Below are 17,015 nucleotides of genomic sequence, written 5' to 3'. Positions count from 1 at the left end.
AGAGTCGATTTTTAGAATCACATAAAGAGAGAAAGGAAGAAACCTAGGGTGCCTGTGAGGGTCCTGATGTCATGTCTGTCAGATTGATGTCTTCTGTGGTCATGTATTATATACATTATATATATATAATACATTATATATAATACATAATATATATAATATATAATACATTATATATAATATATAATATTATATATATAATTTTATGTATTTATTTTCATGTATTTATTTTATATATAAATAAAAGATAGCACGCATTAACGTCAGGGATGATAAAAGCTACGCTGAGCAGGCCGGGTCAGTTTGCTGAGAACAAAACCAAGGTCAAGTTAGATCCCTTCACATGTGCTGGCACAAGTGTGTGTGTATTTTACCGCCACACTGAAGAACTCCACCAGATTCCTGCTATCCCAATTGCAGCTGAAACTGCACTCAAACTGCTGATGGCTCCCAATTGCCTACATTGTCATATAAAATAAATTGTAACCAGCTATTCCTTTTCCAACGTTTCATACTTGTAGCTCAGTTAATCATTTTTCATATATGGCATGTTGCCTGTTTGAAGTGGAACTATGATGTGCTTTGCAGAGCAGATTATCTTCTAGGCAACATCAACAAATGAAGGGCACTTCACAAGTGGAAAATAAACAATTATGCCAAATTGTCTGGAGTTTTCTATATCCTTTGGATGTGACTTTTAAAATTGTGATACAGCAAATACTGAAATGTAAGCATAAATGAACACAGTCTACAGGGAAAGGCAATGGTAAATATTTTTATGTTTTTAAAGAATTTGTTTGGGGCTGGGGAAATGCTTGCTGTTCTTGCGGAGAACTAGTATTCAGTCCCTAGCACCCACATGGTAGCTTACAACCATCTGTAATTTTAGTTCAGGGAATCTGACATCCTCTTCTTACCTCTGCAGGCACCAGACACACAAATGATGCACATACATACATGCACAGAAACCACTCATACACATAAAATAAATAAATCTAGATTTTTTAAAAGAATCAGTTCTGTTCTTATAGTCACTAAATTGCATTACTAGAGTTACATAAATAATTACATGAAAAACATGTTTATAATGTAGCAAAAACATGGGTTTTTATAAGGCAAGGAATAAGAGTTGAAATGTCTTATGTGTTTTTGATGAACTGTGGCATTATTTAAGTGTTTAAGTACATTTTCTGTATTGTTTATTGCTACGATTTAAGAATTTCATTTAAAAGCAATTTTGGAAGACTACCAGGTACAATTTTGGGGAAAGTAACTGTTTGAAATGTAGCCAGAGGCTCAAACAAGTAAACGATATGACTTTAAAAATATACCAAGAAGAAAGCCAAAATGTAAATGATAGAGGAGTCTAGACAGGCAATTCATAGAAATGAGTTTAAACCCGTCTTCAGTCCCTTCTGCTGCCAACAGTGTGTGGCATGGCCAGGAAGGCTTTAAAGAGGGGGCACCATTCTCGCAGTCTGTTTCAGATCTTGTTGAACACAGTTCAGTGATAAAATCCAGAACTTTCCCATAAATTGTGCACAGAAGAAGAAAACAGACCCGGGGAAACATCTCCGAAGTTTTAGACAAGCCAGAAGGTGCCTGCCGAAGGGAGATGTGACCTGACACTAGCCACGGCTTCTCAATAGATGCCCCTAACCACACGCAACTCTTCAGTTCCTGAAACTGCTCAGTTTGACCTGGGAGATGTTGTAAATGCAAAATACACTCCAGGGTCCGGTAACTTAGCCCATTGCATGAGAATATAATGTATCTTGTTAATATTCTTTATACTGATTATGTGTTGAAATGGCAGGACTGACTTTGGCTACATTAGATTAAATAAAATGAATCAGGTATTTAAACTAAACTTTTAAGATTTGAAGTTGATTATTAGGAAATTTAAACTGGAAGAGTTTGAACTCATGAACAGCTTTACAGTTTGTTTCTGCTGGCTGGTGGCGAGCTTAGAAACTAATGTAGAAATTGGAATTAGTCATGGATGTGAAATAGACATCTAGTCTCCAGATCACAGTTTTCTAGGGATGTCCTAAACTCATGAATCCAAACAAAAGCAACAAAGAAGGACATTCTCACAGAGAACAAATGATGTCACATGCTGTTTGGGGACAAGAATATAGACGTTTCTGTTTTGCTGAGAGGGTGTGTAGCAGAATTCACCATCTTTGATAATGCGTGTATGCCAAAATTTCCACTTGACACAGAGATGTTCTAAGCTTAAATTTCATATTATTTAAGTATAAATTTATTAAAGTAAATTCTCCTGGGAATGACTGAAGAATGATTTGGAAAAAAAAGGTTGTTGTGATTCAGGCAGACAGCAGCGATGACGTCACAGCACTCTGGCTAAGAACCCGAGTGGTTTGAAGTCACTGGCATGCTCCACATGGTTTGCTCCCTTCGTTTGCTTTGAATCATAAGCCAGTTCTGCCACTTGGACCTTTTAAGTCTCAAAGGACATGTTGCACTTTAACAAGGAAAATTACTGTGGATAACTTTCTCCAGATTTTCTCCAGTCCTTTTGACTGGAAAGGACAATCACGTGGAAACCAACCTGCTCTCCACAGAAGAGGAGACCCAGTGGGATCCAGGTCATGGTCCCCAGGGACCTAATGCAAGACTTTCATGAGTAGGTCTGGCTCCTACAGGAAGAAGATTGCTACAGAGTCACAGCATTTAAGGCAAGTAAAACCAACTGAGCAACAAACACCAAACAGGACTTAATTCCTTTAGTGTTTTAATCCCAAGAATGTTTTCAGATTGTCTTACAGTTTAACTTCCCTTTGTATGAAGTTATGACTCAATCAAGTTTGTTCGTTTGTTTGTTTTTGTTTGTTTTTTTCTAACTGAAGAGTACAAGCGATCCAGGTATTCAGTAACATACACAGGTGAATAATCTAGGTATTTATCAAGCATATTTAGTTTACAAGGCCTAGAACAAAATCCCAGAGGATGAAAATTAACTAATGGGATTTCCCATAGTATGGTGAAGGCTGAGAATGGGAGTCTAGACACATAGACAGTGAACTGCAGTATTGATGTAACCAACCGTCTTATTAAATAAGAAACACAGAAACAATGTAAAAGAGAAAGCCGAGAGGTCAGAGCTCAGAGCTAAAATCTCACCCTTCCTCCTGCTGTCCCAGCTTCGCGAAAGAGAGCTACTTCCTGTCTGTAAATCGATTTTCCAGTCATTCTGCCTTCTCATTGGTTGTAAACCCAAACACGTGACTGCCTCATCACTGTGTGAATGTACAGCCCCCTAGGTCTTAAAGGCATATGTCTCCAATGCTGGCTGTATCCCTGAACACACAGAGATCTATGGGATTAAAGTCGTGTGCCACCACCGCCACACTCTTGCTATGACTCTAATAGCTCTGACCCCCGGGTAACTTTATTTATTAACATACAATCAAAATCACATTTCAGTACAATTAGAATACCACCACACTGCAGTACCATGAGGATGAGAGATGTGAGAAGAGCTCACTCTTGGTATCATTTCTCCTTGGATGCTCAGGAGCTGGAGGTGCAGGGATCCACCAGATGTAGATGCTGGGAACCCAACCAGATCCTCTGTAAGGCAGCAATTGTACTTAACCATTAAGCTGTCTCTCTAGCCCCTTATAATAAAACTTCATATTTAAGGATATTATATTGCGATAAATAGCACAAATAATTTTTCTATCACTCATTTTGAATACTTCTAAGTGCTCCTTAGATGGATTGAAACAGTGGAAGGTGATGAGGTGCTTCTTTAATGAGATATGGAGTTTTCAGAATCTGACTTATCTCATCATCATTATGTGTTCATTCATGCACAGCTTTGAGGAGAAGTCAGCTCTTTGAAGCCACCAACTAGACAGCCTTGGAGAACCCTTTCATTTCCTTAGCCCTCACCAAGGACAGATAACATAGCACATTAATCAGAATTGTTAAATATACTTAAAAAACAATTTTCTCTGCTAGCTGATGGAACATAAACATCTCCGCTGTCATCAAGAGGTCCTGGCTGTTACCACTAGCAGCTAGTTTCAATTTAACTAAATTATCGAGATAAATTATGCTGATGTGCTCCCATCTGCCTGCAGAGGCTGTGGGCAACCCTGTGTCTATGCCTTCCCTTGAAATCTGTTGCCCTTAAACTGTCTACCTCAGGGCTCACCAAGTCTCTCACAACGTCTCATCAAGGATGCAAAGCTCCTCACCATAGGCCGGCCACTCACCCCTGTCAGGAGAGCAGGGTTGGATAAAGTTCTAATGGTTTGGGAGGATGACCTCTCTTGAGAAGATCTTTACCAACTTTCAATTTTCTTCAGCAACTGAAGTGTGTTCTCAAAATCAGATTGACTGATTCTGTGGTCTCCCAGACACTTCCCCCTTAGTCAGCCTGCTTCAGAAGACGAGCAAGTTACACACAGGATTGGATCTTATCTAGAACGCTAACATAGAGGGACCCTGGGTCTCTAAGAAGCCAACATTTAACTTCTCTTCTACTTCCATCATCTATCTGTCTCAACGTTGCCACCCTCACAGAAAACAACATGTCAGTAATTCACAACACTACTGTCCTTTCCTCCAAATAACACCAGTAATTTGGAACTTTTTGTCATTTGAAGGAACTAAATGATGAAAAAAAATGGCCTGGGCACCTGATGGAACAATTTCACAGACAATCTACTACTTCCGTTTATAAAGGTCCTTTGCTCCACTGAACTGTCCTGGGGGAATTCTCAAAAACATTCTATGTGTAAACAATCTGTTCCAGAGACACATGTTTTCTAAATTGCTTTGCCTGTTGACATTTAAAAAAAAAAAGAAAGAACATATTTTTGTGAAGACAGGACCTTCTGTTTCTTATACATTTACTCTATCATAAAAATTAAAAATGAAATAGGTCATCTCCAAAGGCCTAGGAAGAATCATTTCCTTTCTAGTTCTTTGTCCAAAGGACTTCATTTTAAACTGACTCTTTTTCACAGCCTCGATTCCGAAGTTAAACGGAACTTATTAGCATGAGATGCTAATGAGAAAGCCAATGCTTTTCTTTTTGCTTTTCTCTTTCCTTCCTTCCTTCCTTCCTTCCTTCCTTCCTTCCTTCCTTCCTTCCTTCCTTCCTTCCTTCCTTCCTTCCTTCGTCTTTCTACATCATTTCTTTTCGCAGGTTTGATTTAATTCCTAAAATCTATCTTTGTTTGGAGTTAAAATAACTGTCTATCAAAGCATAGCTGAAATGTCTCCCAGGCTCCTCACATGGTCTCATTTCTTCAGCCTGTGAAATAGTTTTGGACCAGGTGATCTCATTCGCCAGTCCAGTGCTCTGGAGAAGTGATGCTGTCTGGTGAATGAAGAAACACTTCTTGTGTACAATTAATTTCTTTCCTCTTTTCTGTGGCCACTGGAAGTGTGTGCTCAGCTGAAGCATCCACCCTGAGGGCCCTTTAGAGCTATTCTGAACCCCTTTGTCCAGGATTTTGGGTGGGTTTTGTGATGAGGAAATACATTATTTAGATAAACAAATTATTAAATACATCAATAATTTGGAACTGACAACTTTCAGAACTTTAATGCTAATCAAACTAAACGAAAATTGGCATTTCAATCTTGCTTCACATTAACATTAATCAAAGATGAAGCTACTAATTACAAAGATATCATCATGCTTACTTTTCCATGCACTACTTAATTGAAAGTTGCTGTAGAAGTAGATTCTGTATGGAATTCAGACCACAGGATTTTATGGTGGTATTTTATTTGTACTGAAATGTGATTTTAATTGTATGTTAATAAATAAAGTTGCCCGGGGGTCAGAGCTATTAGAGCCATAGCAAAAGCTGGGCGTTGGTGGTGCACACCTTTAATCCCAGCACTTGGTAGGCAGAGCTAGGTAGATCTCTGTGTGTTCAAGGATACAGCCAACATTGGAGACACATGCCTTTAATCTCAATACCATAGAAGACCTGGAGGACTGTACATACAGGCAGTGACGAGGCAGTCATATGTTTGGGTTTACAACCAATGAGAAGGCAGAACAGAACGTCTATATAGACAGACAGGAAGTAGGTCTCTTTCAGAGAGGTCTCTTGGCTGAAGAGGCTAGCTGCAGGGTAAGGCTCTTAGCTCTGATCTCTTGGCTTTCTTCTTTGCATTAGTTCTGTGTTTCTTATTTAATAAGACGGTTGATTACATCTACAGGATTTAGACCCAATGAAGGGAGATGAGTGTGGGGCAGAGCTGGAGCTGCAGACAGGAGGGTATGCTATGAACCAGCCACTTTCAAATTACAAGAACTCAGTGTACAGGTAACTCTGCAGAAGACTGAGCAATGGCTAGAAACTCCAAATGACATCTCACTTCCTAGATTTGGGGAGGAAATAACACTCATCTACTCCAGTTTTCTCTAGCAGTGGAGGTTTGGTTTTATGCATTGCTTGTGGGGTTTAAAGAATTCTTTGGAAGTTTTGATTGTATCTATGTATTGTACACAGTTGTATATTACATAAGGGTACTACTGGTCTACATGGATATAACATACATGTTGAGCACTCCCCACCATGCTTCTTCACCTTCTGTTGCTGTGATAAAACCCTGACCAGAAGCAACTTGGGGAGGAGAAGGTTTATCTGCCTTACATGTCCCAGTCACAGTTTCTCAGTGAAGGATGCCAGGGAATTAACACATACAAGCAAGAATCTAGAAGAAGGAACTCAAGTGTAGACCACGGAGAAACACTGTTTACTGGCTTGCTCCGATACTTTTCTTAAAATAACACAGGACCACCTCCTGCTCAGGATGACTCTGCTGACAGTGAGTTGGGCCTCCCATCAATCATTATTCAAGAAAACACCACAGCCACGACCTCAGGCCAATCTGATGGTGGCAACTCCTCAATTGAGGGTCCTTCTTTCCAGGTAACTCTAGTTTGTGACATTTGTGTTCTTTTTGTGGAAAAATGTTTTAGATCAAATATAAGAACATCACTATGCCTTATTTAATGAAATACCTTACTTGCTTCAAGTTTGCAAAACTATTCACTAAAAGATAAGAAAGACTTCTCTAAAGAGCTGTCGAGAGTTAGTTTCTCTTCCTGATTTCCCTCTTGCCCATAATGCCAGCATATTAGCTCTTCTTATGGATTATCTCTCACAAAATCTCCTTCATTAGCTGACCAATAACTTTGATTTTGTGACTTTATTACGTTAGGCTCACAACAAACTGAACTGGAAAGAGAGATCTGGCCCCAGAGGTCGGATAGGAGATGAGACTGATAAAAGGAAGGCAGTCGGGTCCCAGCTCATCTCAAAGGGCAGCTCGGCAAGTCGGCCATCTCTACTGAATGGTCCAAGCCACAGGTCAGAGGCCCTACATCAAGTCATCATTGGAAATCTCTCTGTGATCTTGAGGCAACTGTTTCCAACTGAAGGGAATTCCTGAAGAGAAACCTAGCTAGCCGTCAAATGAAATTAAAATGGATCTTAGACCTAATTATAAAACCCAAAACTATGAAACTCTTAGACAAAATCTTGGGAACAAATATCTGTGTCCTTGGGCAAAGATTTCTTAGATGAAATACCAAAAGCATGAGCCATGAAAGTAGCCGTTATTAAATTAGATTTCACCAAATTGAAAACTTCTGCTCTTCTGAAGACACTGCTGATTGAACAAAGGGAACTTACCAAGACTGGAGAAAGTACTGTCAGAATCATAAAATACAAGAAAATTACGTATACCCCAAATACATTTTCAAAAGAACTTTCAATACCCTGTAATAAGAAACAAGCAGTGTACCATACAAATGAACAAAATATTTAAGTACCAGATAGCAAGATGACATGTAAAATGATTGACACCACTTGTTACTTAATGAAATGCAAATTAAAAACCACAATGAGGTATAATTACAATATCAGAAAAGCAAAAATTCAAGGGGCTAACTTTACCGGGTTTGGAAGTAATGTACAGGAACAGAAATTCCTCCTGCCTCTGGTAAAGGGGCAAAAATGCCAACAACCACTTCGGAAAACATTTTAGCAGTTAAACAAAATAAGTCAGAGCTACATCATATGACTCAACCATTCCACTCCTAGGTATTTACCCAAGATGGGGGCAGGGAATCATTTCCATACAAAGACTGGAACACTCACCATATGATTCAACCATTCCAGTCCTAGGAGTTTACCCAAAAGAAATGAAACCATATGTGCATACAAAGACCCAACCATGAACATCCTAGCTTCATTTGTAGAAACCCAAACCTAGAAATAACCCGAACATCAGTCAACAGGCAAAAAGATAAACACAGATGTACATCCCCCACAAAGGAATCTGAGCCCACAGTAAGAGTGAACTGCTGACATACTGAAACATGAGTGGACCACAAAATAACTTTTTTTTTTCTAAGTCAAATAGTCCAATGGAAAAGGTACCTACTGTGTGGTTCCCTGTATATGAAGCTCAGGGAAATGCTGGAGGGTTGTTTGGGGGGGGGGCGGTTTCCGAGAGACACAGAGTTTTAGGGTTGATAGATAGCTCTATTATCCTAATTGAGAGGATGACCTCACTGTGCACCAAAAACGTGTATATTTTAACTTCATCTATTATGACTCTGGAAAGAAACTGAAAGGGAGGAAGGAGGCAGGCACAGCAAATGTTCTGAGTTATTACTTTTTCCTTATTAAAGTGGCAAGCTTTGAAATCTAACCTATTTTCTAGAATCCTGACAAACCTTTCTATTTAAATATACATAGAAACACAGGTCTGTGTTGCTCTCATTTGAAGAATGAAAGGGCATTGAAGTCCCTTGAAATGTTCCTTTAAAGTGCAGTGTCCTGTTGACACCTTGATTTGTTAATGATTTGAACTTCTGCTCATCAAAGGGAAGGATCTTCTAAAAGCCCATTGTAGAATGTTAAAATTTGGAGGAAGTGGAAATCTGGCTGCTGCCACTCTCAGGCCAGAGCAGGACGAGCAAAGCCAATGACTTAGCATCTCTTTCATGTAACATGGGTTCCTTTAGCTAACTTCATGCTATCTTGTAAACCCAACCACAGAAATTAAAAACCCCAAAGAACTTTTGTATCTTTGGCACTAAAATCATGATTCTTTAATGAAGCTGTCACTAAATCGCAGCTGGGAAGTGAATAGCTTCGTGATAATCTTAGTATGACTAAACCCATAGACATATTCTGGATTTGAGTGTGCCTCTCCTTGAAACCAGGGACATTAATTAGTATTTCGCCCCTGCCAGGATTCTCAAGACTAACTTGGGGAGAACAATTCCGATAATTTTAAGGCCAAGTGTCTGTACAATAGAATTTTTATTTCCTAAACAGCTTCAAATGAGATCATTTATATATACTGGTATTTTCTGTCAGATGATAAAATGGAGGAAAGACGTTTAGCTTCTCTTGCTTCTCCATAACATCTTGATTCTCCAGTTGGCTCAAAGGAGTAGTTTGAGATAAATGGGGGCCTCCTGGGTATCCTAGAAGGGAATCTAGTTCTCATCAGATTGTCCTAGAATATCCCTATCCAATGTGAACATATTCATCCCTCACATCTGAAATTTCCTTGAGCCTCTATAAATCACCATTTCTTAACCGTTAATAGCCTAAAGAAGAAACTCAACATAGTGGTGGTGCTTTTGGACCCCCTCATGTGCTGGTGTAACAGTATGAGTGGACACACCCCACTCTATGCCTGTAGCTGCCCATAATTTTTATTTCAAATGATACTTACAGAGAGCCATTTGGATGTCTGAAATTTGGTTACAGATTCATGGAGACTAAGAAATAAAGTCCATCTCTTTAAGAATTCCCAGCTTATCAAAGGATGTGGAACTTAAAATATTTAAGAGGGCAGTCTACTAAACACAAAGAAGAGACACATCTCCATGCCAATGTGACTGACAGGTAGAGTATGTGCCAATATGCCTGCATGGCTAAGAGGACCTCACATGACTGTAAAGGACTTCATCCTTCATATCACCACCTTCTCTGCCCAAACTAAAACTAATGATTTAGAAGATGCATCTGATTGCCACCCACGTTTTTGTGCCTCATACTACGTAAGTGTTCTGAGGTATTCTGTCCTAAAAGTTCCATGACTTGACGGGACTGGATGGTAGAAGGGACAGCAGTAACTATGGATATGCCATGGCCTCTGTGGTCACTGAGCCTGACTTCCTCCAGCTAAATGTGTAATCTTCTAGAGACTTAAAAGGAAAGAAAGCAGAGCTGGCTCCTCCGAGCCCTAGACATCCCAATCACGTCAACCGTAAATTGGAAAGGGATGGATTCCGAACTCTGGGAAGCTAATTGGGAGCCTCAGGCAGAATTCTAATGCGGTCATTGTCCTCATCAGTGTGGATGCCACTAAGGAGATACTGGTGGATATACACATTTAGAGGACAGACACCGGGGCCGTGAAGTAGCCCATTTCTCAGACTCAAAGGTTGCCATCAAAAAGAAAGGTAATAGGGGAGAGATTTTTAAGCCACATATTCATAAATAGCTTCATTAAATAAAGTCAAAATTCATTATTCAGTTTCTCCCACTTAACTGAAAAAAAAGCAATGTATATAGGCTAGATTTTTAATTAAAATCATTTAATGAGTTGAACTGAGTTTCCACTTAACATTTTTTTCTAACAACATCCTTCCTTCTGAAAATGGTTTATGGATTTGAGAGCTATGCTCAGTTTGTCTAGAACTAGAAATACACTGGAGAATAGAGGTGTGTAAGTTCTGTTTTTAAAGATATATTTATTTTTATTTCATGTGTATGAGTGCATAGTCCATATGTGTGTACATTTCTGGTGTCCATGGAGGCCAGAAGAGGGCACTAGATCCTTTGAAACTAGAGTTAGAGATGATTGTGAACCACCCTGTGGGTGCTAGGAACTGAACCAGGGTCCTCTACAAGAGCAGCAAATGCTCTTAACCACTGAGCCAACTCGCCAGGCCCAGAGGTTAGCATTTTATGAACCAAATCACTTGCATAAAGGTGATGATGTCCTGGATATGTGTCTCTCAAGGAAAGTGCCTGTTCTAACCCATTATGTTGGGAGGAGAGCAGACCACAGAGGAAATCTTGAGAAAGCACAGGGTGGACGCAGCCTCCTGATGGGCACCACAGCCTGTTGAGTGCTGTCAGATCCATAGCTTCTCTAGCTTTTATAGCTCCTTTCCAAGATGATTTCAGACCCTGAACATCTCACCTGAAGCTGACTACTCAAGACGCATTATCATCAACGCTGTAGGTGAAAAGTAAGGTTCACAGAGATGAAAGGAATTGGCTACAATCACACAGCTTGGAGGTGAAAACTGAACCTGGATCTGTGTTTTGAATCCTAGTTTTATGAACGTGTACACTATACCACCCTCTATAACTCAGAGCTCAGATAGTTTGAGAAATACCTTTGAGTAGGGTCTAGAAAGTCATAAGACTGAACCAAGAGAAGCTGAGGGAAACTTAAGGAAAACTCTTACACTTGCATAAAAACATACGCTCCAACTTCGAACCTCACCTGGCTTCCACTTCTCAATGACCACTTAGATTTATTCAAAGGCCAGAGAGTGGCACAATGGGGTTGGGGAAGAAAGGGCCAGTGTTCCCAGTATATGACAGAACTACAGAAGACCTCTGAGGCCAGAACCAGTTACTTCAACAGCCTTGAAAGAGACCCAAGCTGGATATATCTGGAATAGACTGTGTTTTTTAAACCCAAGCTTAACTAAACCAAATAATACGCTCTGCTGGATTTATGTCATGTTTCAACTCAGGACTTCCTCATATATAAACAAATGCTTGAAATAGCCCAGGACATCTAAGCTATCTTAGGCCCACAAGGACAATGGGACATCATGACGTGTTAAAAGGAGAAAGGCCGACCATATCACTTTCATCTACCATCTCTTCTCCCATCTTCTTCCCCTAAAACATCCCCGCTCCCTTTCCTTCAGTATCCTGCTTGGGAAAGAACATTCCACAATTTGTTTAAAAACATTTACTAATTGGATGTGAAAACTAAACTTTATCAAAAAAAAAACCCAATATTAAATTACATATTTTTAACAGAAAATTAACCAGGCAAAGTTTATTTCTTACCGATATTCTGTTTTGTGGCTGTGTATCTGACTGATAACTTCCAAACATCGACCTACACGATCTACACAGCGACCTGGACGACATGCTGGAAGTGAGTAAAAGTTTTATTTTATTTTAGGCAGCTATACACACACACACACACACACACACACACACAGAGAGAGAGAGAGAGAGAGAGAGAGAGAGAGAGAGAGAGAGAGAGAGAGAGAGAGAGAGAGAGAGAGAGAGAGGTCTTTACACTGTAACATGTAAAATTAAAAATTGAGAGTATTTCACCCAAATGCAATGTTCTGGACATTTCAGAAGGAAGTCAAAGTAACCGAATGTAAACATGACTTGGAAGATAAAGCAGCCTTTCAAGTCTCCCTTGAGAATAAGCAGACTGATCGGTGGTGCAGTCTGTTCAGAAACCCTGCAAAATCTCCTATTTCAACTAAAAAAAGAAAAGGGAGGAAGACACATCCTCTCTGTGAAAAAGCAGGAGGGCGGTCACCCGCCCCTCCCTCCCTCCTTCCCTCCCTCCCTCCCTCCCTCCCTTCCTCTCTCCCTCCCTCTCTCCCTCCCTTCCTCCCTTCTCTCATCTCCTCTCTCTTCCCCTCTGACCCCAGGCTCTAACATGTCATTGATTTCAACTTGAGCCTTCCTGACTTTTTAGTGTCTGCTTGATTCTTCTAACCCCCTTCCTGGCAAAAACTATTTTTTCATTGGCCCCCAGTCCTTTCCTCTTCTTCTTTTGCTAAAGCCACACCTACCAGGCTTTCCCTAGCACCAGTCCATGGTAACGTGGCATGTTACCAGGACGCCCCTGGTTGCTATCTACACTGGTCCTGAGGCAATTCACCTTAACAGCTTTTCACATGACTCATCACCTCTTCTTAGAAATAGTTTCTTCATCACCTGGCTCCCAAGGCATCCCTCACCCTTAGGAATATACATGGATCCATGTGGCTACTTGCTCTTTCTTTACTGTCTCTGCCAAATACCATCTTCTCCATGGATCTACCGTGCGCATCCGACGTACAATCAAAGCCTCATCTCACTGCACTTGATTTTCCCTGCTGGTGCAACTCCTTCCTGACATTCTACATGGTTTATGTATTTATTATACATGTGTTACATAACAGCTGGCCCAGAACATTCCTTCAATGTATAGGATACCTTTTCCTCTTATCTTTGTTACTCTGTCCTTGGCAACTTCTCCGAGTGCTCAAGTGTTGGGTTCTTGCACATGCTAATCAAGGGATGAGTCCCTAAGTTGCCTTCCAGGCCCAATACTTGGCATCTTTAAGACTGAAAGGCTGGTTAACATCGGTGGAAAGAATCAATGGCTAGTCGGGTGCTTCAGTAAGCGTCACCAGGTTAGCACATTCAATCTCATAGTTGCTGACTGATGAGCCTTCCTTTAAAACCCCAACCCACTCAATCTCTACTGTTTAAAAAGGTTCACACAGCAATAAGTGACTAATGGGTAAAATTAACCCAATTTTCACTTAATAGAAGAAGACGTGAGTTCTAAGAAATTTAATTGCTTTTTTTTTTTTTTGTTTTTTTGTTTTTTGTTTTTTGTTTTTCGAGACAGGGTTTCTCTGTGTAGCTTTGTGCCTTCTCCTGGAACTCACTTGGTAGTCCAGGCTGGCCTCGAACTCACAGAGATCTGCCTGCCTCTGCCTCCCGAGTGCTGGGATTAAAGGCATGCACCACCACCGCCCAGCCTTAATTGCTTTTCTTGAATCACATGTACACTAGTAAAACATGATATTTTGGTACTTCCTATCTGACAGTTCCTCTTTATCACAGAGTGAAAAGTAGCCTCTTCTTTCCAGTTGTGGGGAAAATCAACACATAGCACTGAATGAACTTAATGATCTAGACATTCTTATTTTCTTCTCGCTTTCTCTTCGATCGGTGTGCCTCACAGAGCTGAGGTGCTGTGGACTGTATTATATAACGATTCCAGAGTATGTGCTTCAGTATATCTTCTTAATAAGATATTTGAGTTCTCGGGTCTTGCTGAAGGTTTGACATTTCTTTACACCACACTCAACACCACCTCTTCAAGAAGCCTCTGGGACCCTTTGTATTTCACAAGCAGTTTTTAGGCATCTCTCTTATAGCCCTCAATGTGTTTAAGGGTGTATATAATCTTGTACCTGTGTTTTTAATCTCCCCAGAACACCTTTACAGGGAGAGAACAAGTACTCTACTCTCTTTACCCAATAGCATGTTCAGCTTTTGTGACCAGAGCATACTCATTGGGTTTACTCGGATAAGCCACAGATGCACAACAAAACCCACCCCATTTTAATAAAGCATGAAACAAAACTACTGACTTCAAAACAAGAGAGCCTTGGCCACCTGACAATAACATTTAAAGGTCATGAGTCATAGCCTCAGAGTAACCATAGTAACTCAGCATACACGCCGGAGACATGTATAATAATTAAAAAAAGCTCCAGAAGGTCTATTAGCCTTGAGATAAAACAACATGGAATTAACAAATATATTTTTGAGCCTTTTTTTTTGTCTCAGTGTTTGCTTGCTTTGGGATTCATGGAAGAACTGAAAAGCTTCATTAAACATCTGTGGCATGGAGTGTAGTGATATCATGCGAGGCTGGAAGTAGTTTCTTTTCTCTCCGTGCCTTACCAAAGTATAAACATTTCTTTCCCTTTAATAAAATGTGTCTGATTGCTAGGCTTTCCTCTATGCTTTTTATTTTGGAGTTGTAATTAGTGGCTGTGGGAATACAGGATTTCAGCACAGCTGGTTTGGCAATAGAGCAGGTGAGCAGCACCCTGTTCTCACAGAGGAGGAGGTCCTCGGAAGATGCTTTTCTGGTCCATGGATTTGCAGCATCTGGGGTCTCACCCTCCTTTGTTTAGGGAAGTTAGAATCAAGTTCCCATTTGGTTGGTAAAAATGCTGGAGGGGGTTTGTCTCAAGGGGATGAGAAGGGGGCAAAGGAGAATGGCGGACAAAATCAGGAGACCCGTTCATACCAGCTCAGAAGAGAAACTTAAGCTGCACCCACCTGAGGATCAAGAATGGCAGTAGACTACTTCCCCATCTCTACCTCAGAAGCCCTGATCACCGCCTACACCCCGCCGTTGGCTCTGCCTATCAGAACAAGAGCCCACGGGACCCTTGACAATGAGAACAGTGTCCTGCTTTGCCCTGGGCATCATCATTGCTTCACACTGGGTTATTCATGTCACAGCTGATAACCACAGGACATTTGGCCTCCATTTGGAACATTTTATTCACCTTTCTAAATGTCTGCATATCGAAATATCAGTCCAATGGGGGACTCCTTAAGGGAAATTAAGAGAAAATGAACAGTTGCTAAGTTTCATTGTTTCAAAGTTGAACATAAAATGAGGTTGTGTATCTTTTGAGGTTCGTAGATTACACATTGAAACAAGATTTTTTTTTTTTACATAAAAAAATGTAAGAGCTTAATGAGTTCTCCTTATTAGTCATGAACCTCGGGTCCAATGTGAAAAGCAAAGCTCACATAGTCACTAAAATGAAGACACAGTTTAAAGCCAAATGAAGTAGAATCCAGGGCTATAGGTGCACACCCCCACAGGAAACTGCCTTCAGGAGACAGCTTCTTCTACAAAAAGAGCACAATCATCTCACTCAAAAATTTGAAAGAAAATTCTGAACAGAGGCTATCTCCATATTTGAAGGGGAAATGTGTATTGAGCCCACATGCAAATTTTCCAGTGATTGACTGTAGATCGATTAAAGAAGCCATTTCTATCTATGTCCATGCCTATGGTCAGGGTTGGTTGGTAATTTCTCCTTAGAAAACAGGTTGAGAAGGAGCGCCCCCACCTATCTGTGAGCGTCCTGGCTGGAGAGTGGGCATAGTGGTGCTGCTTTTCTGTGGTTCTGAAAAGAGGCCTGGCTGCTTCAGTACCTTCCTTCTCACGCTATGAAGCTGCTTGGAGTGGGCGAGTGTATAAGTCTGAGAAATGTACACGAAGAACGTTCTTACTCTTTTGACAAGAGCACATCTTGAAACCTACCGAACGTCAGGCCTTGCCCTGTGATCGGAAGACAGAATCTTCCATAGAAAAAGGTCATTCATCAGGAAAGGAAAAAAATCTCTTTGATGTTTCCCCCAAGACTTTAAAGAAAGGTTATCTTTGAAGTCTGGAGTGAAGGTTACTTTATCCAGAAATTTCCATGGATTATTTTTGAACAGAAGGAACTGGGGACTCACCTGCATTTTGCTGGGGTTTCAAAGTCCGGGATTACAACTTTCTTGCTATGACATCCTCCCATATCAAGACCAGGCCCATTGGGATCCTCTGTCCATGGACAGACACCAACTAACCTCATTCCTTAGAGTTTTGGAATCCCTGGCACTGCTCTGCTGTCCATTGTTGCTAAGCAACTATAATGACTGTGGTAAAGACCGTTAACTGCCCAAAACTAAAAATGAGTCAGTTAAGAGCCACAGGCTTCCCCAAAAACATCTCACAAACCAGATCCAGGCATGAGGACAGATGGAGGACAGTCCCAGAGCCATCATTTCTGGAAACCTGTCAAAGCATAAGAGAAGTACTGGGTTAATGTTTAAAGCAGAGGATGCTTAAAATCCAGTTCTAATGCCAAGGACACCATTGTCACGCTGCTGCCTGGCAGAGGCACACACTCAAAAACAGATTTGTTTAAGCCATGCTGGTCCGCTGTCCCTATGCCCTCACACAGGGAGTCCCATGTGGCTGAGGAACATTCAAGTTCCTTTCCTAACACAGGCTGGGGCAGGCAATACATTTCAGTATGTCTGATCATTGTCACAACAGGTCTGCAGTCCCTGATGCTTGTCAGAAGTTACCAGTCACTTTCTCCCAGACAGTTGCTGCACCTTTTCACG

General features: G+C 40.7%; 1 protein-coding gene across 3 annotated transcripts in view; it reads right to left on the bottom strand.

Moving 5' to 3' along the window:
- Ccdc192 (coiled-coil domain containing 192) overlaps positions 1–16,518 on the bottom strand; it is a 200,658-nt gene extending 184,140 nt beyond the window's left edge. For all 3 annotated transcript variants that reach the window (XM_042264043.2, XM_042264045.2, XM_076555288.1), the window contains exons 1-2: positions 16,359–16,518; positions 12,129–12,213 (exon numbers count right to left, since the gene is read on the bottom strand). In XM_042264043.2, the coding sequence (XP_042119977.1) occupies positions 12,129–12,213; positions 16,359–16,477 (204 nt within the window). In that variant the 5' untranslated portion in view covers positions 16,478–16,518. The remainder of the gene's footprint in view (positions 1–12,128; positions 12,214–16,358) is intronic.
- Positions 16,519–17,015: the final 497 nt, after the last annotated feature.

The sequence above is a fragment of the Peromyscus maniculatus genome, chromosome 19, assembly GCF_049852395.1.
Source record: "Peromyscus maniculatus bairdii isolate BWxNUB_F1_BW_parent chromosome 19, HU_Pman_BW_mat_3.1, whole genome shotgun sequence".
Classification (NCBI taxonomy): Eukaryota; Metazoa; Chordata; class Mammalia; order Rodentia; family Cricetidae; genus Peromyscus; species Peromyscus maniculatus.
The sequence above is the reverse complement of the archived record's forward strand: the minus strand, read 5'-3'. Positions and strand labels throughout refer to the sequence as shown.